At 48.5% G+C, this 25,380-nt stretch overlaps 1 protein-coding gene across 1 annotated transcript; it reads right to left on the reverse strand.

Annotated features, from left to right (window-relative positions):
* Positions 1–761: 761 nt before the first annotated feature.
* On the reverse strand, positions 762–23,438 carry CCDC97 (coiled-coil domain containing 97). Its single transcript, XM_088477101.1, has 5 exons — positions 23,232–23,438; positions 18,676–19,173; positions 15,831–16,079; positions 15,482–15,608; positions 762–1,384 (listed from the first exon to the last, which is right to left on the reverse strand). Exons 1-5 carry the CDS (start codon positions 23,317–23,319, stop codon positions 1,240–1,242), a joined length of 1,107 nt encoding a protein of 368 aa, XP_088333227.1. The 5' UTR covers positions 23,320–23,438; the 3' UTR covers positions 762–1,239.
* Between the last annotated feature and the right edge of the window lie 1,942 nt (positions 23,439–25,380).

Here is a 25,380-nt window from a genome sequence, read left to right on the forward strand (position 1 = left end):
CAGACACCAGTATTACCATCATTAGACCGCAGCAATGCAAGATGGATTCCACTGTACAGCATACCCACAAAGAGCAATCATTAGGATTGAAGCCAGACAGCCCATTGCTGCAAGACATAAAAACCGCAACACAAAAACATAGCAGGGAGCGTGTGAATACCAACTGTAATTAAACCAAAACAGCCGACCTATGGGATCTATTTATTCTACCCATGCAGTGGTTCTGAATAGGTAGTTATTACCACAATCTTTTATTTGTACAGCTCTAACATATTACGCAGGGCTGTACACTGTGGGGATTATTATATATAATATATATACACAATGAAATTAAACACAAGGTGAAAGTGGCCCTACCCAAGTGAGCTTACAATGTATAAAGCGGAGGCATTAATCCTTTCAAACGCCCCACCCCAAGCAAAAACCAATCTTAAAACGGCACCGTGTTTCTAAGCAGTTGCCTCTTGCAGCCAGGATGCTGGTTTCCCGGCTGATAAAGGCAACTGTGAAATCTTAAATAATTGCTGAAAACTCCTGCGTAAACTGGGCAATGATCCCTAGAGTGGGCCCACCCCCTACTCACACTGCAGCCGTTTTGTTGGTTGAACCAGCCTTCCTTGTACGCTTGCCTCAAGTGGTATCACTAGATCTCATAGTGTACCGACATACTGCAATCTCCGATATTGTCCAAGACAAAATTGCTGCCGTCAACGATGATGGATGCAGTGTAAAACAAAAACACTAGAAAATGGTAAGACAGTCAAAAGTCAGTTTTTTATTTTTTTCGGATGTTTCTCCTTTGGGAGAATTTTCTTCTACGGTGAAAGAGGAAGATAAAACACAAATGCAGAATAACCAACAGATTCTAGTTTTATCCTAAACAGTCTCTGTACAGAGAGAAGATAGTCTATTACACCAGACTTAAACCCCTGCTTCCAAGTAACACTCAATTCCCTTTTGGTCTGAAATTGGACTTCAAAGTCTTTTTGAGTGCTCACCAAAGTCAGAACGCATTCTTTACATGTACCACATGTAGCTTTAGACATTTTCCTTTATACGATACAGTCATGAATCACCACTAGAAACCTGCTGCCCTCTACTGGCCAACATAGTGCACAGCTTCAGTTTGCTAAGGTGACTTGATGAAGCAAGACCACTGGCGGAGAGGATTTGTTAATAAATCATTTATAGGAATGTAAGTCTTGTCCATGTTATAAGGTTTGGAGACGCATAACGTGGTCACTCACTGCTGTCCTGTCCATTCTCCTTACTCTCTTCCTCCTCGGCTTCCATTTCATCATCATCATCGTCATCAAAGTATCTTTCCTCCGCATCACGGGTGACTATGTCCAAGTTATCAAAATCCGGGTTATCATCGACTTCCCTAGTAGAGAAATAGGCAGGACACACAGTGGGTTATAATTGTATCATCTAATTAGATTGTATGCTCTTCAGGCAGCACAGACGGTGTAATGGTTAGCATTACTGCCTCACAGCACTGAGGTCGTGGGTTCAATTCCCACCACGTCCTTAACTGTGTGGAGTTTGTATATTCTCCCTGTGCTTGCGTGGGTTTTCTCCGGGTGCTCCGGTTTCCTCCCACACGCCAAAAATATACTGGTAGGTTAATTGCCTCCCAACGTGTGTGCGTGTGAGAGAGATAGGGAACATAGATTGTAAGCTCCACTGGGGAAGGGACTGATTTGAATGAGTAAAGCGCTGCGGAATATGTGTGTGCTATATAAATAATGGTAATTAATAAAATAAATAGGTATACATTTCATTACGCCCGATTCATTGTGCTTAATCTATTTGATGTTTTAGAATTAGAGGACAGTTGTAAAGAGGCTGCTACACAAAAAGCACAATGATATAAACACTGCTGTCCTTAATAAGGGGTCCTACAAACATTGATAATACTTGTCCCCATCTCACTTTAATGAAACAAGAGGCGGACAGGACCAGATTGCAAATAATGATGGTTTTATGTAGAAAAAAGTGATATTAACTTAAATGATTGCAAAGATGATATGTGGGCAGGGCCTCCGGTCAGGGTATAGGTGACAGCACAGTATATTATATTATAGAACAGAGTCAGGTTGTGGTCAGTCAGGGAATGGTATATGGATCAATACTGACTAAACGTAGATTCATCTTAGGGATAGACGAGTAAAGGCTGCAGGGATTGGTTACTTGTCAATAAACCCTTCAGCTCTTATAAAAGAAAACACACAATGGAGCGCTCTAATGCTGGCTATACGGGATGCAGTCATAATGTCAACACCGAACACGTCAGCACCTGAAGAATGTCCACATGTGAAAGGTCAACATTACGCAGGGACCAGAGGGTTAGGCTAAAGGAGGGCAGGTTTAGGAGGCAATAAGAGGAAAGGTTAGGCAATAAGAGGATGGGTTAGGCTACGGTAGTGGGGGGTTAGGGAATAAGAGGAAGGGTTAGGCAATAAGAGGATGGGTTAGGGTACGGTAGTGGGGGGTTAGGCAATAAGAGGAAGGGTTAGGCTACGGTAGTGGGGGGTTAGGGTTAGGCAATAAGAGGAAGGGTTAGGGTTAGGCTATAGGAGTGGAGGGTTAGGGTTAGAAAACAAGAGATATGGTAAGAACTTACCTTTGTTATCTCTGTTTCTACGAAGTCCATAGGGTCCACAGGGTTGACCTTGGGGATATAGCTGGATCAGGATCCATGGGCACCACACAGTTAAGCTTTTAGCTCCCAGGATGCACTTGGGTCCTCCTCTATACCCCGCCCCCGAGCCACAGGCACCTCAGTTAGTAAGCAGCCTAGGCCGGAGGAGAATATGGAACAGAGAGAAGGAAGACTGGAACACACAAGAAACCATACTCACAGAAATGGGAGACGGAAAACCGGTGACCAGCCACACAGCCCATTTGAAGCCAGGTGCGTCAGGGCGGGCGCCCTGTGGACCCTATGGACTTCGTAGAAACAGAGATAACAAAGGTAAGTTCTTACCATATCTCTTGTTTTCTACTTCAGGGTCCATAGGGGGTCCACAGGGTTGACCTTGGGGATGTCCCAAAGCAGTTCAACTAAGGGCGGGGACACTCCTGTGCTGAAAGGAGCACCCGGCGCCCAAAGGATGCATCCTGAGAGGCGAAGGTGTCAAACGCATAGAACCTCAAAAACGTTTGAAATGAAGACCAAGTGGCCGCCTTACACAGCTGAACAGCAGAAGCGCCACGTCTAGCAGCCCAAGAGGGACCCACAGAACGAGTGGAATGAGCCTTAACAGAGGCTGGCACAGGTAAACCCTCCTGTGCATAAGCCTCACAAATAACGGAACGAAGCCAACGGGCTAACGTTTGTTTGGTTTTCACAAGAGGGGTTGGCCTGCCAACAAAGAGGATAAACAAGGAATCAGACTTCCTAACCGAAGCCATCCGGTCTACATAAATTCTAAGCGCCCGGACCACATCTAAGGAAGTCTCACCAGCTGAAAGATCAGGGGACTGAAAAGCTGGAACAACAAGTTCCTGATTAATGTGGAACTTCGAGACCACTTTGGACAAAAACTCAGGACGAGTGCGGAGCACCGCTCTGTCCTGGTGAAAAATCAGGAAAGGAGGGCGACAGGAAAGCGCCCCCAATTCAGACACCCTCCTGGCTGAAGCAATTGCCAGGAGAAAAACAGTCTTAAATGTCAGCCACTTGAGCTCCACCGACTCAAGAGGCTCAAACGGAGGACCCTGCAGGACCCGTAGCACCACTGCCAAGTCCCAAGGAGCCACAGGAGGCACAAAGGGAGGCTGGATCCTGAGAACACCTTGGAAAAAGGTGTGAACGTCTGGCAGTATTGCAATCCGCCGTTGAAACCACACGGACAAGGCGGACACATGAACCTTCAGAGATGCAAGGCGTAAGCCGAGGTCCAATCCTGACTGAAGAAATTCCAAGATCCTAGAAACTCGGAACACCTGAGGATCATAATGTCTAGACTCACACCACTGAAAGTAAGTGTGCCACACTCTGTGATAAATCCGTGCCGAAGCAGGCTTGCGTGCCCTGAGCATGGTACCAATAACCGAACTGGAGAAGCCCCGAGACCTCAAGACGGCTGTCTCAAGAGCCACGCCGTCAAAGACAGCCGACCCAGATCCGGGTAAAGGCAGGGCCCCTGAGACAACAGGTAGAAGGTACGGCAAGTCGATGGAGAGGCTCCTGAGATCGGAGTACCAAGGCCGTCTGAGCCACGCCGGAGCCACCAGCACGAGCGTGCCGCCGTCCTGCTTGAATTTCCGCAGAACCCGAGGAAGTAGGGATATCGGAGGAAACAGATACGCCAGGTGAAAAGACCATTTCACCGACAGCGCGTCCACCAGACTTGCGCCTGCGTCTCTTGTCCTTGACCCGTAAACGGGTAACTTGTGATTGTGACGGGAAGCCATCAAGTCCAGCTCCGGCAGTCCCCATCTGTCCACGAGTAGCTGAAACACCTCTGGGTGAAGCGACCATTCCCCGGGATGCACGTCGTGACGGCTGAGGAAGTCCGCTTCCCAATTGAGGACTCCGGGGATGAAGACCGCCGAGATCGCTGGAATGTGACCCTTCGCCCACGTTAGGATGCGAGACACCTCCGACATCGCTGCCTGACTGCGAGTTCCGCCTTGGTGATTGATATACGCCACCGTGGTGGCGTTGTCGGACTGCACCTGTACCGCCCTTCCGTGAAGAGCGGGGCCGGACGACTGCAAGGCCCTGTATACTGCCCGCAGTTCCAGGATATTGATGGGAAGAAGTGCTTCTTCCGCAGACCAACGACCCTGGAGAGACAATGAGCCGGTCACTGCCCCCCAACCCCGGAGACTGGCATCCGTCGTGAGCAGGACCCAGTCCGGGATCCAAAAGGGGCGCCCCTCGACGAGATGAGCTGTCTGAAGCCACCAAGCCAAAGATTTCCGAACGTCCGGAGACAACACCAGCACCTGAGAGCGGATCCGGTGAGGTAACCCGTTCCATTCCGATAGAATCAACCCCTGCAGGGGCCGGGAATGGAACTGGGCAAATTCCACCATGTCGAATGTCGACACCATGGACCCCAGAACTCTCATAGCCGAATGGACCGACAGGCGGCAACTGCTCAGGCAACTGCGTATCCGCAGCTGTAGGGAGGCGACCTTCTCTGGAGTCAGGAAGATCTTTTGCTGACGCGAATCCAGCAGGGCTCCCAAATGAACCATCCGCTGTGATGGAATCAGGGAGGACTTTATCCAATTTATCAACCACGCGTGTGCTTGCAGGCAAGCGATCGTCAGGTGGAGATGTTGAAGCAGTACCTCCGGGGAGCTCGCCAGCAACAGGAGGTGGTCCAGATACGGCAGCAGCCGTACATTCTGGCTCCGAAGATGTGCGGCCATGACCGCCATAATCTTCGTGAACACCCTCGGTGCCGTGGAGAGACCAAAGGGTAGCGCCCGGAACTGATAGTGGTGTTGAAGGATAGCGAACCTCAGATACAGCTGGTGCGAAGATGCTATCGGAACATGGAGGTAGGCATCCTGGATGTCCAGGGACACCATGTAATCCCCCGGTTCCATCGCCAGAATGATGGAACGTAACGTTTCCATCCTGAACTTGGGAACTCTGAGGAATTTGTTCAGAGACTTCAAGTTGAGGATAGGGCGATGAGAACCATTGGGTTTCTGCACCAGAAACAGAGACGAATAATACCCCGTCCCTCGTTGTGATTGAGGAACGGGAACAATGACCCCTGCTTTCAGCAAGGACTCTATAGCCTCCTGAACCTGTAACGCCTTGGTCTTGTCCTGAGAAGGACACGTGCAGAAAAACTGGTGGGGTGGTCTGTGCCGAAAAGACAGGGCGTACCCCTGAGAGACCACTTCTCGAACCCAGGCATCCGTGGTGGTATTGTGCCAGCACTGGGCAAATAGAAGAAGTCGGCCTCCCACTCTGAGGTCCCCCAGAGGGAGGCCCGTCCCATCAGGCCGCAGGTTTATCTTCCTGCTTGGAAGAAGGGCGCCGAGCACTCCAGGCTTGCTTCTTGGGTTTAGAGGCAGTCTTACTCGCCCACTGTCTCGGGAAGGACTGACCTTTCGCCTTACCCTGAACCCGAAAGGAACGAAAAGCCGAACTCCGAACCTTAGCAGGCAGTGCCGCCGAAGGAAGGCAGGCCGACTTGGATTTAGCCAGGGTATCCACTATTTTGTCCAAGTCCGGACCAAATAGTAATTCCCCATTGAAAGGTAAGGCCTCCAGACCTTTCTTTGAATCAGAGTCCGCTCTCCAGGACCGCAACCATAAGGATCGGCGGGCAGACACCGCTGCAGCCGATACCCGCGAGGTCAGCAGACTAGCATCTAAAGAAGCTTCTCCAATGTAAGAAGCAGCGTCCCTCATTTGTCCCAACAACGCCCGCTGGACATCCGGAGCGTCGTCCGGGAAGGTATCTTCCAATGCATTGGCCCACCCCTCAATGGCCTTGGCCACCCAGGAGATGGCCATGGACGGTCGGGCCACCGCCCCGGAGAGGGAGTAAATAGACTTTAAGCAAGTCTCAACTTTCCTGTCCGTGGGATCCTTCAGCGAGGATATCGACGGTAATGGTAAGGTAGCGCCCCGAGTTAAACGGGTGACATGGGAATCCACCGCCGGTGGAGTTTCCCATTTTTTACAATGTGCCTCAGGGAAGGGATAATTAGAAGCCAACCGCTTCTGAGGAAGGAATCTCTTACTGGGCGCCTGCCAAGCTACCGCCATATGATCCGTCAACTGATCCGACAGGGGAAACACCGCAGAAGCCACCTTAGTTTTTTTGAAACTAGGAAACTTCGACTTAGGAACCAGTGCCTCATACCCAATAAGAAGAATAGCTCGCACCGCCCTAACTAGTGCTCGCACATTAATGGACGACTTGGTATCCATTTCCTGGACCGAGGCGTCCGAGTCAGTGTCATCAGGGACCTCCCCATCATCTGAGGAACCCTCTGAGGCCGATACCTGAGCAGCCCGTGTCATGAGTGGGCGTTTTGAAATCCTAGAAGGCATGTCAGTCTGCAACATTGACTGAAAAGCCGAGGAAGCGGCCGCCAAATTTTGCACGGAGTTGGAGAGCACATCCACCCAGGGTGGAGGAGTCGCCATAGGGGCCTGAAAAGGTACCACAGGTTGCTGCGGCACAGGGGAAGCCTGTATATACATAGGCAACCCCGCATAGGGACCCACTGACTGAGACCCAGGAGGACTCCGCAATAACTGCGGGACACCCGGTGAATGAGGGATGGTCGGCTGGGGTAACGCCCTAGTAGGGAGAGCAGTCGGGACCGACAGACGGTCCGCAATAGACACCAGCACTTGAGAAAACATCGCTCACGGTGGTTCCTGTGTCAGAGAAGGTCTGGATGGGCCAGGAGCCACCTGGCATCGACTACACAGGCCATCCTGTGACAAATCCTCCCTATCCACTCCTGCAGAACAGCGTCCGCAAGAGGCCAACACCGGAGCCACTGAGCGCTCAACCTCCTCGTCTGACATGACAGAATATATTATATAGTCAAAAAAATATATCTGGCAACAGGGCAGAAGTAAACGCACTCACCGGTGTGCTGAACAACAGCCCACAATATGGCACTGTGTAGCACACAACTGTATGTGACGGACCTCACAAATACGTGATCTATATAAGTGAGGTCAGTAGAAACGCCCCTCCCCCACACACCTGTAGGGCTTGTAGGAGAAGGAAAGGGACAGGTATAAGCTGACAGTAAGCGGAAAATAAGCACAGACAGGCAGCACTAGCAAAAGTCACATACCATGCAGAGAAGATATACTCACTGCACCTTTTCACTACAATCAACCTCCCAGATTCAATGTCTGGGAGGGCTATAGTGCTGTGTACACTGTCCTTAAATCGGGGGAGAGGTACACAGGGGGACCGGTCCTCGTGCTCCCTGAGAGCTGCGCTGCCACATAGAAAATGGCCCCCAGAGACCTCAGAGGAGGAGTGGCCGAAGAGTCTGCAGCTCAGCGACGCCAGACTGCGTGCTGAAAGGCGCGCTGAGCTGAGGGGAGGAGCCGCTGACAGGGAAGGCTTCCTCCCCTGGCTGGCCATAACCCCAGGGATGCTGGCTTCACGCATGCCTGTTAACCCTGGTGGTCTAGTGGTCCCACGGGTTATGGGGGGCCTGCCACCACTGCCAGCAGCCTCCGGTCTGTCCCCAGGACCGGAGGCTAAAGGACTGCATTTTAAGGCATTCCGCGCACCGCCGCTAGCCAGCGACGCGCGGCTTACCTGAATCCCCGGCGACTCCGGCAGCAGTCCTGGGAGGTAGACAGAGTCCGGCTAGCACGGACTCTGTCCTCCCGCCGCGATCCCCAGATCAGTACTGGCGTCGCGGCGCCAGTCGGGGATCAGAGCGGCAGCGTGGGCGTCTGAATAGACAGCCCTTCGCTGCCGTCTGTAATAAAAAATATGAGATATGGTAAGAACTTACCCTTGTTATCTCTATTTCTACGAAGTCCATAGGGTTCCACAGGATACCTTGGGGGTATAAGCGATGGCGGCAGACATCCAGGCACCACAGAGTTAAATTTTCAGCCTCCCAGGATGCACTGGGGTCCCTCTCCTATACCCCGCCCCCGAGCCTCAGGCCACTCAGTTTCGTAACAAGCCATAGGCCGTAGCAGGAGCAAAAAAGAGAGAGAAGACAGTCTGGAACACACAAGAATCACATTCTCACCAGAAGGAGACGGAGAAACCGGTGACCAGATCAAAGCCCATCTGCAGTACAGGTGCGACAGGGCGGGAGTCCTGTGGAACCCTATGGACTTCGTAGAAATAAGGGTAAGTTCTTACCATATCTCATATTTTCTATTTCAGGGTCCATAGGGTATCCACAGGATACCTTGGGGATGTCCCAAAGCAGTATCCTTTAAGGGTGGGGACGCTCCTGTGCTGTAAGGAGAATCCGCCGCAGAAAGGAAGCATCCTGAGAGGCGAAGGTATCAAAAGCATAATACCTTACCAAAAATATGGACAGATGACCACGTGGCTGCCAATCACCGCTGAAGCGCCACGTCGAGCTGTCCACGAAGGACCCACAGACCTAGTGGAAGAGCTTTAATAGAGGATGGAACAGGAAGACCTGTGAATCCATCCTGCCAAAGTTAGTGTAGTGGCAGGCCAACCCTTTTTATGGAAACCAGAAAGGACAAAACCGAGAGTCTGATTTCCTAAATGGACTGGTACGGTCAACTTAAATTCTTAGCGCCCGTACCACAGCCAAATAGGCCTCACCAGCAGACAGGACTGGGGAAGTAAAGGCAAGCACTGCCCTGTTCCTAGGAAAGATGAGAAAAAGGGAGGTCTACATGACAGAGCCTCCCATTCTGAGATCCTACTGGCCAAATTAAGAGCCAGAAGGAATACAGTCCTAGCCGTAAGCCATTTGAAATCCACTGAGCCCAGTGGATCAAATGGTGGTCCTCAGAGAGCCCTAAGGACCACAGCCCAATCCCAAGGAGCCACAGGTGGAACAAAGGGATGCTGAATATAACGTACACCCTGCACAAAGGTGCGGACATCAGGAAGAGTAGCAATCCTACACTGAAACCATACTAACAGGGCAGAAACCTGCACCTTGAGGTAAGCAAGGCGAAGACCGTTATCTAAGCCCACCTGTAGGAAAGCCAACCTCTGGATATCCGGAATACCCGAGGAGCCTAGCCTCTAGGGTGACACCTGAAAGAAAGTATACCATACCTAATGGTAAATTCTTGCAGATAAAAACTTCCGAGCTCTTAGCATGGACAGAGCCCCTGTTAACTATAGAGCTGGAAAAACTCCTAGACCTTAAGAGGGCAGTCTCCACCACAGACAACCCAGGTCTGGGGATCAGCCAGGATCCTGAGACAACAGGTCCGGGCGTAGAGGCAACATCTTCGGAGTGTTAACTGAGAGGCTCCGAAGATCTGAGTAATAGTGCCATCTGGCCTACGCTGGAGCCATCAGCAGGAGCGTGCCTCCTTCTTGCGATTACTGGAGGAAGAAGGGATAACGGAGGGACGAGGTACACAACTTGGAAGGTCGACTGGACCTGCCTACGTCTATCAGAAGAGTCTCATCTCTGAAAGGCTCCACTTGTTCACCAGAAGATTGAACACCTCCTGATAAAGAGGACATTTCCCTGAATGCACGTCTTGACGGCTGAGAAAGCCTGCTTTCCATCTGAGGATTCCTGAATGAACACTGCCGATGATGGCAGGGATATAGCCTTCCACCCAAGCCAGAATTCGGGACACCACTGTTAGTGTCGCCAGAATTCGGGAACCTCCTAGGTGGTTTACATAAGCCATCATGATGGCGTTGTCAGACTGTACCTGCACGGTATTTCCGTGGAGGACCTGTCCTGCATGCTGGAGAACCCTGAATACTGCTCAGAGTTCTCAGATGTTTATGGGAAGCGCAAAAACTACTGGTGTCCACCTGCCCTGGAACAAGTGTGGACCAGTCATGCTTCCCAGCCATGGATACTGGCGTCCGTCGTCAGAAGGACCCTGTCCGCAATCCCAAGGGGTGCCCTTTGTTTAGGTGAGCTTTCTGCAGCCACCAGGCCAGAGAGAGACAAACCTCCGGGGAAAGCCTATTGACTTTATCCTATGGGGCAACCCATCCCATCCGGAGAGGATCAAGTTCCTTAGAGTGAAGCTGGGTACTCTCCACCATGTCGAACAGCGACATCCTGGAACCCAGGAACCACATTGCCAAGTGAATAGACACTCGGCGACTCTGCAGGCAACTGCGTACCTTTTCCTGTAATGCAGAGATCTTTTCCTCAATCACAAAGATCCTCAGATGTTGGGATATGGAGCATCCTCTGTGAAGAATCAGAGAGGACCATTTCCAGTTTATCAGTCAGCCCTAACGTAGCAACACAGATATTGTCCGTTGCATATGGCACTGAAGTATCTCTGGAGACCGTGTAACAACAGGAGGTCACTCGGATAGGGTAACAAGCGGACCCCCTGCCTCCGCAGGTGGGCTGCCATAACTACCATGACCCTGGTAAACCGTGAGGCGCGGAGGCCAGACCAAGGGGCAATGCCAGAAACTGGAAATGCTTATCGACCACTGCAAACCTGAGGAAAACACTGGTGTGCTAAGAAAAGAGGGATACTCAGGTAGTCACCCTGAATATATCCAACGACACCACAAAATTCCCAGGCTCCATTGAATGATGGAATGCAGGGTCCCCCTCCCGAACCGAGGAACCCTTAAGAATTTGTTGAAGGATTCGAGGTTGAGTATGTCCTGGTAAGACCCATTGGGTGTCTGTACCAGAAAGAGGATGGAGTAATACCTCGTTCCCCTTTGGGGCAACGGAATAGGTACTATAACTCCTGCCTGGAGCATAGAGTGCAACACCCTCAAAAATTACAGGGCCTAGTCCTGAATTGACAGAAGACCTGTAACGAAAAACCTTCTGGGAGGCTTTTACCGGGAGGAAAAGACATACCTTCAAGAAAATACTTCTCTTACCCCAGTGTCCGTGGTGGTCAGACACCAGTACTGGGCGAACTGGAGAAGCCGGCCTCCAACTCTGGGGGCTCCCGAGAGGAGGCCCGTCCCGTGAGGCTGAAGGCTTATAGTCCAACTTGGGAGTAGGACGTCTTGTACTCCAAGCCTGTTCTTATGGCTGAGCAGATTTCCTGGCTACTGACTGTCTTGGAAAGCTGTATTTTAGACTTACCCTGGCCTCACAGGGCCGAAAAGACAAAGTCCCAGACCCTGATGGGACTGTAGCCGATGGCAGACACGCAGACGTAGCTGCTGCCTGCAGGGCCACAATTGCGTCCAGACGAGGGCCAAACAGGACTTGTCCCGTAAAAGGCAAAGCATTCCAAATGGAATGCAAGCCGCTACTGCTGCCGAGGAGATTCTGGAAAGGAGTAGGCTATATGTAAGACCGTCTCATTATGAACGTGGCAAAGTCTCTGAGAATTTGCCACTATCCACCTGCTCTGCTGGAGAGTCAGTGTGCAGAGATCCAGTTACCTACTCAGTGTTCCATGGCTCTGGCCCCCCAGCACACGGCCATAGCCGGCCTGGAAGCCCCTCCAGCAAGGGAATATTGGATTTTAGATATATTTGCACCTTGCAATCTGGAACCTCCTTCAAAGAGGACCTGGAGGGCATGGGCAACGTAGCACTCCTCACTAGGCGTGTAACATGAGAATCTACCCGTAAAGGTAACTCCCATTCAGAAATGTAATTATCCGCAAAAGGGGTATGCAAAAGGTCAACCGTTTTTGAGGCTGGAACCGCTTACCCGGATTTTCCACGCCTCCTCTAAAATGATCCACCTGACCAGATAGAGGAATTACAGTGGCAACACCCTTATCCTTAAAGAAGGCATATTTGGATTTAGCCACGGGGGATATGTAATAACCAAAGCCGCACGGACTGCCCGTAGAAGGCCAGGTATATAGACTTTAGACCCAGACTACGCCTCCTTTGCACTAAGGGGCTCGTGTCTGAAAAAGTCAATAATGTCACCGTCATCAGACGTCATGTCTTTACCCGTCTGAGATCCGAAAGGCCGTTTAGAAGGCCGAAATGGTGACTCCCCCTGTAAAACGTCCATCAGGTGCTATACCATTTGGACAATAAATTCACCCACACAGGCTCCTGCGAGACCTGGGGGGGCGAAAAACAGGATACACTGGGGTACCATCAACTGTCCAGGGACCCCTGCATGTGATGAGACCACCACAGGCTGCAATAACCCCTTGGGGAAACGCAGGGGGCGTTGCCCACAAAGGATGTAAGCATCTTAGCCAGCCGAGGGCGGTCCCCTTTTTTGTGCAGGCACAGTGACAGAAATGAGGCGTGATATATAATACAACATGCCCTCCATAAACCCTCAGCGTCTACATATCCCTCCGCTAACTGCACATGATATCAGTACATTATAGCTGGAAGAGGATATCCTCGTTCACTTTCCGACATGAGGAGTGTGAACGGAGCGTATGTGACCTCCCACACAGAAAAACCATGTTTACTGTGAGGTAATAAACACCCTGCGACACCGCACCGCAAGGGCTGTAGCAGAAGAACAGGGATAGGAAAAGGCTGACAGTCAGAAATGAAAGTACAGGCAAACAGCGCTAGCATTTAAGTCACATACAATGCACAGATAACATCCTGCATTACAGGCACTGCGATCAACTACACAGACCAGAGCCTGGTAGGAAACAGTGCTGCATACACTGACCTTAATAGAAGGAGAGGTATGCGGGGGACCCGGACCGCAATGGCATCTGTATCAGCTTCCAGCAGCGTTTGCCATCCCCAGCACATGTAGTGAGAAAATGGCCACCGAGGAGCAGAGAGAAGGCAGGGCCCGGGGGAGGAGCGCTGACACAGCCCGCTCAGACCGCTGTGGAATGGCACTGTGCAGCGGGGGAGACGCCGGCTGTGAGACAGTGAAGGCGTTCTCCCCTGGCGTGCTATCAACCCCTGGGACGACGCGCTGTACCGCACATGCTACGGCCCGCTGTCCCTGGTGGTCTAGTGGAAGGCGCAGGATCAGTACCTGGCCCCACGCGCAGCCGGTTCCCAGGGAGCCCCCTGCCTGGGGACCAAACAGGACTGTGTTACCAGCGGGTGCCCACCGCGGGACCCCGCCGCTTACCTTGTTCCCCGTGTATCCGGCCACAGTCCAGGTAGCCGGGGATCACCGCTAGCTGTGACCCCAGCTACCTACCAGCATCCCCGGATCGGTACCGGCGGGGTGTAGGAGTGACAGCATGGACGTCAATACTGACTGTCCTATGCTGGAGCACTCTAGTTGTGCAGCCACAGCTGCGAAGAAATATTCAGGGGCCTTAAAAAGACCCCCCTCTGTACGGTGCGACTGGTCCAGCCAGGCACCTACGAAAACTGAGTGGCCTGAGGCTCGGGGGCGGGGTATAGGAGAGGGACCCCAGTGCATCCTGGGAGGCTGAAAATTTAACTCTGTGGTGCCTGGATGTCTGCCGCCATCGCTTATACCCCCAAGGTATCCTGTGGATACCCTATGGACCCTGAAGTAGAAAGAAAGATTAAATAAACAAAATCTGTTAAACTAAAAAAGCTTCTGGGGGCTGCTCCTGCAGCCCCCCCTGCACGGTGACCGACTCCGGCCGGGCACCAACTTACACTGAGGTGCCTGTGGCTCGGGGGCGGGGTATAGAGGAGGACCCAAGTGCATCCTGGGAGCTAAAAGCTTAACTGTGTGGTGCCCATGGATCCTGATCCAGCTATATCCCCAAGGTCAACCCTGTGGACCCCCTATGGACCCTGAAGTAGAAATACTCAACGATGGGAGCAATGCAGGATCAGCCAGAAGACATCAGTTGACTCCCAGACCCAGGAGACGCCAGACCATTTAAGTCACTACTGGACCACCAGGACCAATTTTGTGAACATACTAATCATGATGACATTTCACGGGATTGGTATGAAATACCGCCGGCTGCCTGGCCGGCGGTTCAATCCCCGTCAGCAGCAGCCCGACAGGAGCAGAGTGCGACGCAGCGGAAGCCCGACAGCGCTGGAAATCCCGATCGTGGATAGGTAAGTATTTACTAACCTAACCCCTCTAACCCTCCTTAGGGGTGCCTAACCCTATCTTCCCCCTCAAGTGCCTAACCCTAACCACCCCCTTCCCCGCTGCCTAAACCCAAGTCCCCCGGGGGGGGTGCCTAACCCTAACCCTCCCTCCCCCTAGCCTAACCCTAACCCTCCCAGGGGGGTGCCTAACCCTAAGTGCCCCCCGGGAGCCCTAAACCTAACCCTCCCTCCCCGCTCGCGGCGCCCGGCATCACTACGATCGGGATGCCGGGCGCCGGTCTCCCTGCGTCGGGGAAATGCGGGCGTCTAAATCTAGACGCCCGGCATTTCACCCTTGCCGGGATAAGACAGTCGGGAAGCCGGCTGCCCGTATTTAGGCAGTCGGCTTCCCGATTGCCTCCCCATTTCACCAGTGTTGATGTGGTTGTGCTGCATGTTGAGTTTATGAAGGTCAACAAAAATATACCACATCCGGCTATATGGGGTCACCCCACAGTCAAGCCCGAGGTCCAGGATCACTGTGACAACCAATGTAGACAGGCTTATACTTAAACAAGACCACACAGAACCGAAATTTATCACATTGAGCCTGGTTATTATTAAGCATCGTACTTGGTTCGGGACTTTACTGCGTAATATTACCAGAAGCGTTCGTGGCCATCTCCAGCCGGTCACTGCTGCTATTACAGACAGCAAATATAAATATGGTACACTACTCAATATGTGTCAATATCTGGCAACTTCTAAATACAAAGGTTAGAACATATTTTTTCTCAATGGATTCATTCATATTCCAGGATTACTGGGTATCACATTACATACAGTCTTATAGAGAATATATGTAAGGGAGACTGCACAGGAGTTTGTAGCTTTCTTACTTGTAGTCGAAATTTTTATCTTTTCCATCCAAAAACCTCTGGTGCATGCGGCTGATGAATTCTTCCCGCATTAGGACCCGTTCCTCACTGTCCACTTCCCGCTCCTCATCTGACTGCAGCTCAGACTCTGCGGGAGAGAAGAAGAGGTTGGTGAGCTTAGAAGCAGACCAGCCGATGACCTGGTGGAACTCTTTGGATGCACCAGAGCCAGAGGTTTTTCCTTAGTGGGAGCACCAGATCCTTATTCTGGTGTTCGTCTATATGGACTCACGTATGAGCGTCCGTTCATAAATCTGTGATGTAACCCAAAAAAAAAAAAAAAAAAGGGAGTCTACCTGAGAAAACCCACCTTCCTCTTCACTGTCATCCTCCTCTTCCTCCATGCAGCTCTCCTCCAGGTCCCGCTGGGCCTCCAGCCTCTGCTGTAAAGACTGCTCCTGGCAGGAGTTGAGGAGCACATCTGATAGGCAGCTGGCCTGAGACAGCGCTAGACTGTTCTGCGTCATGATCTCTTCCTCGCTCTGATACTGGCCCACGTAATGCTCATACATGAGAGGGTCCCGTGCCCGCATCTGCTCGTCACTGAAATATTCCCCAGCTAAAAGAAGAACGTACACAAGCTTCAGTGCCCGGACAACCACACTGAGAACAGACTGTGACCGCGCACCTACAGCACATCAATGTGGAACAGTCATTCCAATATAAAACATCATGTATGGTAAAAAGTCTCTTTATATACTACTAGAATATTGTTTAATGTGAATTCTCACTTTTATTTGAATACTTGAGCTACAGCCACGAGAGATGCAGTAAACTTTAGCATCTATGGAATATTTGCAGTAATGGGGATGATTTAGAAATGGATGCAAATCCCGTTGCGAATGAGTTTCCGTATGCAGCAGAAAATATGCTAACGACTTAGCTGAAGTCTTGAGAACAGAGACGTTCACCTCCCGCGGGTAATGGATAGCCGGCAAGGACCAGCATGCGCGTGAACGCTGGGTCCTTGCCGTCCCCGACTGTCTACTGAACATGCCCGACAACCTGATGACGCTCATCAGGTTCGACATGTTCAGAGATAGGAGGTCGGGTTCCTTCACTGAATGAAGTTCAGTGAACGCTGTTCAGTGCGGGTACCACACCTCGGCGACCTGAAGGACTCAACGCTAGACGTTCAGACTTTCAGGTCGCCTAATGGATAGGCACCTTAAGCCTATGCTGTCTCAGACAGAGCAGCTCTCCCGAGACGCCTCTCCAGCTGTGAACAAATTTGCAGAGGTTCACTAGAGCACGCCCAGAAAACGGTCACACACGCCTGCGTTCTTCTAGTCAACCCAGTTACCTCCTCCCAGTGCCGACTACCTGTCACTTACTTTGCGACTAAATCCTCCCAGCAACCGCTGTAACTAATCCATCACTGTGCATGTGGGAGGAAAAGTTACCTTCGGGGGTCCAAATTTTGTGGGGATTCCTTAATAAACACCCGTGATACTTCAAATAAACTGAATAAATAAGCTGCGATTAGTAAATAGTTTAATAAATTTAAAAAAAAAAAAAATTCAATATTTTGGAAAATAACAGTCAGACTTTCGAGATATTTGGCAGAAATAGTTTATCTGAAATCCTCACTAATCAAAAAATGTCCACCACTTACTTGGCGACTAAATCCTCCCAGTAATCGCTGTCACTAATCCACTGCTGTGGATTCGGGAGGAAAAGTTACCTCCCGGACAGTTGGGGGTGGACATTTAATTTTTTTTTTTTTTTGAGGGATCTGATATGGAATGACCTTGAACCAATTTTCAAGGAAACTGCATAAATTTGTAGTGGAAACTCCTAGAAATAACCTGCACTGTGTTTCATCTTGATCCATCAAGTTAAATCTGAGCAATAACAAAAATAAAATGTACTGACATAAATACAAGAGATAGGTGTGGCACCATGCGCGTGGCTAGTAATGGGGTGGGATGCATTGGGCCAGTGTTCACTTGACTAGGACAGGCTACATAGCAGTCTGTGCACAGGGCACACAGTGACACAGGTGTGAGTGGTGGGTGAATAGGACAGGCTACATAGCAGTCTGTGCACAGGGCACACAGTGACACAGGTGTGAGTGGTGGGTGAATAGGACAGGCTACATAGCAGTCTGTGCACAGGGCACACAGTGACACAGGTGCGAGAGGTGGGTGAATAGGAGACGTTACATAGCAGTCTGTGCACAGGGCACACAGTGACATTGGTGTGAGTGGTGGGTGAATAGGATAGGCTACATAGCAGTCTGTGCACAGGGCACACAGTGCCATTGGTGTGAGTGGTGGGTGAATAGGACAGGCTACATAGCAGTCTGTGCACAGGGCACACAGTGACATTGGTGTGAGTGGTGGGTGAAGAACCTGCAGCCACCAGTCTGCATAGCGCTGCGAGTGAGCGCCGAGCTTCTTTTTGTGCGACTTTTTCCCTTAAAATGAGTCTTATTCGCAAAAGCATCACTTTGTGAATAACACGCATTAGAAGGGGAGCATAAGGGGAAAAGTCGCATAAAAGACGCTCTGCGCTACTGAGTCGCACAGCGCTCACGTACTGTGTAACGCGACTTGTAGAGCATAAAGGATAGATGTATGTGGACACATCTATAAAATTATATTAGTACTTCTCTTGCCCTTCACCCCTCCTGGCTCAGTGATGCAGGACAGTAAAGGAAGTAAGTGTGGTGGGCGACTGCCCAGCTAGGTTGTTTTTTTTAAAGGACTGGACTATCTTATGTTTAAATAATGCTGTGAAAATAAAATGAACTGTAACCTAATCCCACAGCAAAGGACAACAGTGTTAGAGTAAAGAACGTTCAGCATATGCAACAAGCAGTAAAGTGTGCCTGGAGATGTATCCCACCCCATTACATCCCCGATATACAGTCCACACATAACTTTATATATTTTCTCTTTCTTCACTTTCACATCCTCCGGACCCCAGGCCAACATTCCTGTGTGACTGGATCATACAGCCCACCAAGAACCTCTGCAAACTGTCCTTGTATATCAATGCCTATTTCCATGTAGATTGTAAGCAGGAGGCTTGTACCTCTATGCCTGTTATTACCCTGTCTTGTTTTATTACGCTTTGATCCCAATTGTAAAGCGCAACGTACAATGCTTCCGCAATACAAGTAACGGATAATAATATTCATCAAGTCCTACCGGAGATGAGCTGCTGGAGGGCCGCGTACCGCTTGTTCCGGACCCTCGTGTGATTCACTTTCTTGAGAGAGGCTTTTCGGATTTCCTTGAAGTAGAAGTCAGCGGTGTAGTCACCAGACAGGTGGGTAAAGCAATCAAGGTGTTCCTCTTTTAGGACTTTCCGAAAACGTTCCAGAAAGATGAGAGGCTTAGACTTGTACAGGTCGAGAAGCATGGCCATCTTCTGCTCCTGGCTAAACTCTGGGTCTCCTTTCTGCTGGCTGCGGATGGGCACCTGGCTCTCACCTATTGTGGTGAACATATCCAGCAGGGGGCCAGTTACCGGCGAAGGATCCAAGCTTATGGGGTCTTCTCGGCTACTTAAACGCCTGGCCTCTTTTAAGGTTTTCTCCAACAATTTACTATCCTCACCACAGGTGTCCATCTCCTCACCGCACACAGAATTTACGCTTTTTGGGTTTTCATCCAAGACCCCATCACAGGATTCTGCGCTGCCATCTTACAGTAAAATAAAGAGTACACCTATTACAAGCAGATAATTACAGGTAGGAACTACTCTCATGTAACTTTCATTTATGTTCCACTGCATGCCCTACTGCAATGTTTATTAACTGCATTCTTCTGTCTTGCTGGTAACCTTTGTGCTGTTCAGCAAGGTTGTTACATTATACTTGCAAAAGAGGGCGATTTAATAACTTTAATTATTGCAAAATCAACAGGAGGTCATGAAGAACCAGATTAATCAAACCCCTGTGAAGATAGAAAAAGCCTATTAAATGGTGTCCGGGGCCGAGACACTAAAACTGGCCGCACAGCACACACAATAGACTTACCGGGGTCCCGCCCAATCATTAAATGATCAATTTCAATTATATTATTGCCAGGCATCACACAAGTTTTGGGGTGCACATACATTGTGATATTGTGCCAATCACTAGATATCACCAGGGTGGAACGTTAGGTGATCTTTAGCACAAACCTTTGCATATAGAAGAAAACAAATTATAACTTGAACCAGAGACATTTCTGATGGGATATACCAACCCATTTTTGTCTATGTGCTTGCTCTATAACTGTAATAGCTACATTTAGATGGCATCAATACAAGAAGGAGAGATTCTGGCTCAATGGAACATTACAAAGTAATGTTACAGCATAGAGAAAGCATTTTGATTGGCTGGAATCTTCAACCAAGGGAACACGCTTGTCAGTTAACCCTACATTGGTCCTGGTTGTAAACTATAGGTGCAGGGACTGAAGCGATATGAGTAAGAAGATAATAAATAATATTATGAATAAATATTAGTAAATTACAGAATCTATGTTGCACTTCATACTTTACTGCAATTGTTTTTAAACAAAACAGTCGTCCTCTGATTTTTAAAGCGCAGTGGATAATTATAAGACAAAAGCAAATAATTTTTTTAATCAATGGTTTTATTGAATATAACAATAATGGGGGTACAGAAGAGGGTACTTGTGTACTTTATGGACTCATTGCAGAGAGAACCCAATGAATGTTTTAAATGGTACTTGTGTACTTTACATACACAAATACAGAAAGCTGTCCCCATCTAAAGAAGAAAGTTGTGCGCTCGCCACAAGGTTATATTCCCGCTCTATGCCCACTTGGATGGTAGGGAATGACGCTGGACACTGGGAATGACGTTGGACATTAGCTGATGACGTCAGGGTCCTCGCCGTGAAGGGACTTTAGACCAGTGTTCTCCCCAGGCTGTTTTTTGCGGGTGCACCACCCGGCAAGAAACAGCCTACCACCCGGCACTTTGGGAGCCTGCAAGTAGGGACAATATCTGGGAGCTGTATAAACAGACTTTGCAGCTTTTTCATAATCAGACAACTGGGCCTCTAATCAGAAGAGGAGAATTAATATATATATATAATGTTATTTCAAGTTTAAATCATTATAAGGTCAGGGTTTAAAACATTTTACTGTTGCTATTATTAAGGCCCCCACCCGGCTACTTCTTGATGCTACCCGGCTGGAAAAAAATTCTGGGGAGAACACTGTAGACATTACCATGATTGATGATAATAAATAATAATGAGTAGGGCACTTGAGTTCTCTCTGCAATGAGTCCGTAAAGTACATAAGTACCCAGAAGAGGAAGGGGGGCCATGAAAAAAAAAAAAAGATTGAGAGAGGATCGCATGACATCAAAGTATACCTGCACAAATCACAGAACGGTAGAACACTAGCGGATATAATGGAGTGTTGGAGGTAAGATGATGCAAAACCATTGAGGTCAATAGCCTTAATTTAGATAGGTGAAGGCCCTTACTCCTCAAGATATTCACTCCAGCGAAACCACTTCACGTGAGGGGATGAAGAAGAAGTAGAGTATTTACAATCTACAGTCTCAAAGAGAAAGGGTTTTTGAGGCGGTTATGCAAAGTTGGGCGATGGCAGCCTTAGTGGCAATAGAATGTGACCTAGCAGATACCAGTCCCCTTTGGATAAGTGGAACAGAGCGGGCAATGTGTCCATAGGAATGGGTCTCTCAATCACCTTACTAATCATGGCAAACACCTAGGACCAGAACGACCGGATACAAGGACATGACCAAAAATATAAGCAATATCACCTTCTTCCCCACAATGCTGCCTGTCTGGGGTAAAATATACGCTATGAATCGGCTTAACCAACATCTCCGAATGATTAATACATCAGGATACTGTAAAACATGTTCGGAATATAGTCTCCCAATCTTCCTCGGAGAGAGGCCAGGAGAGATCTCGTTCCCATTTAATATGGCAGGCCAGTTTCCCTTTCTTGCTTTCTAATAGTTGAAAATAATACCACTACAATTTACGTCCTTTATGACTGGAAGATTAGAAACGAGACGCAGGGAAAGTGGATTTTGTTAGCGGGGCAGGCAAACTACTCTGAAGCCAATGCCTTGCGCCGTGTCGGCACAGCGTAAAATGCTTGTCCATGAGAGAAAGACTAAACCCTCATCGGTAAATAAATCACCCAAGGAGGAGAGACCGCCCTCTGCCCATGAATCTACATATAAGTTAGGGACACGGCTGGCTATACCCTGAAAGAATAAGGTTGGAGAGGACAAAGACACTTCATCGGAAAGGGCCATCAACCTATGCCAGGCCAATATCGTAGCCTGAACCGCCTTAAATAAGCTAGACCACAGGTTCTCAAACTCGGTCCTCAGGACCCCAAACAGTGCATGTTTTCCAGGTCTCCTCACAGCATCACAAGTGAAATAATTAACTCCACCTGTGGTTCTTTTAAAATGTGTCAGTGAGTAATGACTACACCTGTGCACCTGCTGGGTGACCTGTGTGGGTTCCTGAGGACAGAGTTTGAGAACCACTGAGCTAGACCCAAGCGGCTTAACCGAGCTAGAAAACCATAAAAGATCAGTAAAAACAAAAAGAGCAAACTACTTTGGTTTCTATTAAACCCAGGGTTTCAAAGAACTATTCCCTAGCTTTATTAAGTTAACAGGCATCTTGGTATGTCTCCAAAATAATATTATTGATGTGTAACTAAAAAGATCTAAATTACAATGGCATAGTTGCATTCAGCATAATCAATACAACATGCGTGGGCTAAAAAGTAACAAATAAATGAATTTTTTTTGGGTGAAATAAAATGCAGAACCTAATAAAACATAAGAAATAATTATTTTATTAAATTAATGTCTCAGGGATATCTGCATTCTGGTATATGTATAGAACTCTACATACATGTCACCCTTCACTTTCTAGCCTACATATGTAATTAATGCATTAAATTCACATACTCTGCTCTGCTGGACAGTTCTGGCCCTGGAAAGCTAAAGCCTAATACAAATGGGGATCATTATTATTTTGAAATCTAGACATGCATACTTTTCTGATAAGCAGATGAATCTAAACACATCCCAGGAACGCCATGAGTAAATATATAGGTTCGGGACAATTTTTACATAAGTCTCACCTCTAACAATCAAGTTGAAATTTTCACTATGTTGACATATCCTACGCCAACATTCTGCCCATGTCAACAGTGACCATAGACAAGATGCAATGGCAAAATGACCACTCTAAGGGGTATATTTACTAAAGTGTGGGTTTTTACACATGGAATATGTTGCCCATAGCAACCAGAATCTAAACACTTATCTAGCACCTTCTGGGAGATAATAGCTATAATCTGATTGGTTGCTATGGGCAACATCTACGCTTCTAAAAACCTGCAGCTTAGTAAATAAACCCCTAAATGTTAATGCCATATTTAAATTAAATCTAATCTTTAATATATTATATATATATATATATATATATATAAAATAATTGCTACAGCACAGCTTTCCACGAAAATAAGAACAGATGAGGATTATATTAGACACAGAATGGAAGGACACTGATATACATATATATATATTATATATATCATAAGTGTACCGCCAGTTACATCTCCAACAGAGCTGTAGAAGTTGTACTACAAACACTGAGAAAGCATTGCCTTCAGCATACATGACAGAAGGGTTACTGTATACAGTACCCCATACATACATAATATATCCACTTACTGTTTCCCTTGGTCCCCTCCTCACCCTCTCCTGCTTCTAACTCTGATCTCCCAGGCGACTCCTGGGAGACCACACAAGGCGCCGCCATCTTTCTCCACCCTTAAAACAAGTCCGCTGGTCTCTTGACAGGAAACACTGGAGCGACCATCTTGCTACACCTCCACCTTGCTAGTACGCCCACTGTCTGGTCTCTGGCTTCCCGGAAGTCGTCGGTCGCCCTATTGGTACACCCAAGCCTTTTACGTCATTTATGAAACAAGTGCAGGCAGTTTAGGGAACGGTAATCCTTAATACATTACCACATGATCTTGGCTGTTTATACAAAGGCCTACTAAAATGTCAATATCATACAATGGGCAGCTTTCACAGTATGTCTGCACCAGTTATATTGTTTGTGGAGTGAAAATTATATATATATATGTAAAAAAGGGACAACTTGCTGGGGTGTGGATTAACAATAGATAGACACCAGATGTTAGTCAATAGGTCGACTGGGACAAAAGGTCAACACACTAAATGTCGACATGTAAGAAGGTTGACGGACAAATGGTCAAAATGTTGACATGACAATGGTCGACACAAAAATGGACAACACATGTTTATTTTTGTTTTCTAGCCTAACCTTCACCCTAACCCTCCCTCCTGGTGCCTAACCCTACCCTCCCGGTTTTTCGTGTAACCCCCACACCCCAGGAAAGTGTAGACACTTCTCCCGCATTCTACCCACTTCCTAGTGAAGTGGGCAGAATGGGGAGAATTTCCGCGGCGATCGCGGGTCCCTGTGTAGGGGGCGGGGCTCAATGATGCAATTCTTAATGAATAGTGTCATTTAGCCCCACCCCTATGTAAATATGCGCCAACAGCAGCTACTTACCAGGAAGGGGCGGGGCTTAATTATGTGAACCTTCAGGCCCTGCCCCGTCACAACTTACTTGCTTCTCCTCCCCAGACATCTCCCGGGGAGGAGAAATTAAAGGTAGGCAACTATGGCCTGACCCTAACCGTCCCTTCTAGTGCCTAACCCTCCGGTAAGTGCCTAACCCTAACTGTCGGGGTAAGTGCCTAACCCTAACCGTTGGTGTAAGTGCCTAACCATCGGGGTAAGTGCCTAACCCTGACCGTCGAGGTAAGTGTGTAACCCAACCCTAAAAAAAAAAAAAAAAAAATCACGTGTCGACCATTTTCATGTCGACCATTTGACCCTGTCAACCTTCTTACATGTCGGCCTTTAGTGTGTTGACCTTTTGTCCCAGTCAACCTATTGACTGTCTAACATCTGGTGTCTACCTAGACATTGTCAACCTGTTTACTGTCTATCTATAGTCCAGAACCCAACTTGCTGTTGGGTTGGCAAACCTAAGGACGACATATATGAGTTTGGCATCTATAGACATTGGGGCACGGCTTCTATCTCCATTATGTCATATACACTAAATTTTGTTCTAAAGAAGTTTTAGCATTTTGAATATCCTTTTCCATAAATATTAAAGTCTGGAGTCCAGTGGCTAAAGCTGGGTACATACGATGCCATGTGTGTACCCAGCAATGGCACATTGCGCTATCTGTACACACTGCACGATGCGGCGTACGACAGCGCAATGTGTGGTTCCATGCAGTACAACAGATGGGACGTTGCGATGAACGAACCGCGGGCACGTGCGATCCACACGATATATCATTCTGATCCACGTCTAAATCATATTTTGTGCGAGGGATCGCATAGTGTACCCAGCTTAAGAATAATAGTAGTAAGAATTACAACTAACATGGAGAAAAAAAAAATATATATATATTTATATATTGTGCTGTTATATTAACATAATAGGGACATTTCAGTTGCAAACATTGGGGCTGTTATTGCAAATGAGGGACAGTTGTGATGTCTTCCATCGTTACTCTTCAGTTATACCTTATGGGATAAAATTCAATCAAAAGCGATGGCCACTGTCACACCTGACTCCTCGGAATCCCCTACTGAGGTGCTGAAAGTTGTGGTCCCGAGGCGAGGGGCCTGGATGTACGTTCTCCTCATCCACAAGTATCGGATGTTGACGAGACCTGGCCCAAAGGTACTGAGTCTAACCTGCCGGGAGGTATTCACCAGTGGCCCCTCCAAGCGGGATATGGGTTTCAGCTGCTCCCGGAAAGC

Source organism: Taudactylus pleione, unplaced genomic scaffold (genome assembly GCF_031769625.1).
Source record: "Taudactylus pleione unplaced genomic scaffold, aTauple2 ptg000199l, whole genome shotgun sequence".
NCBI classification, from domain to species: Eukaryota; Metazoa; Chordata; class Amphibia; order Anura; family Myobatrachidae; genus Taudactylus; species Taudactylus pleione.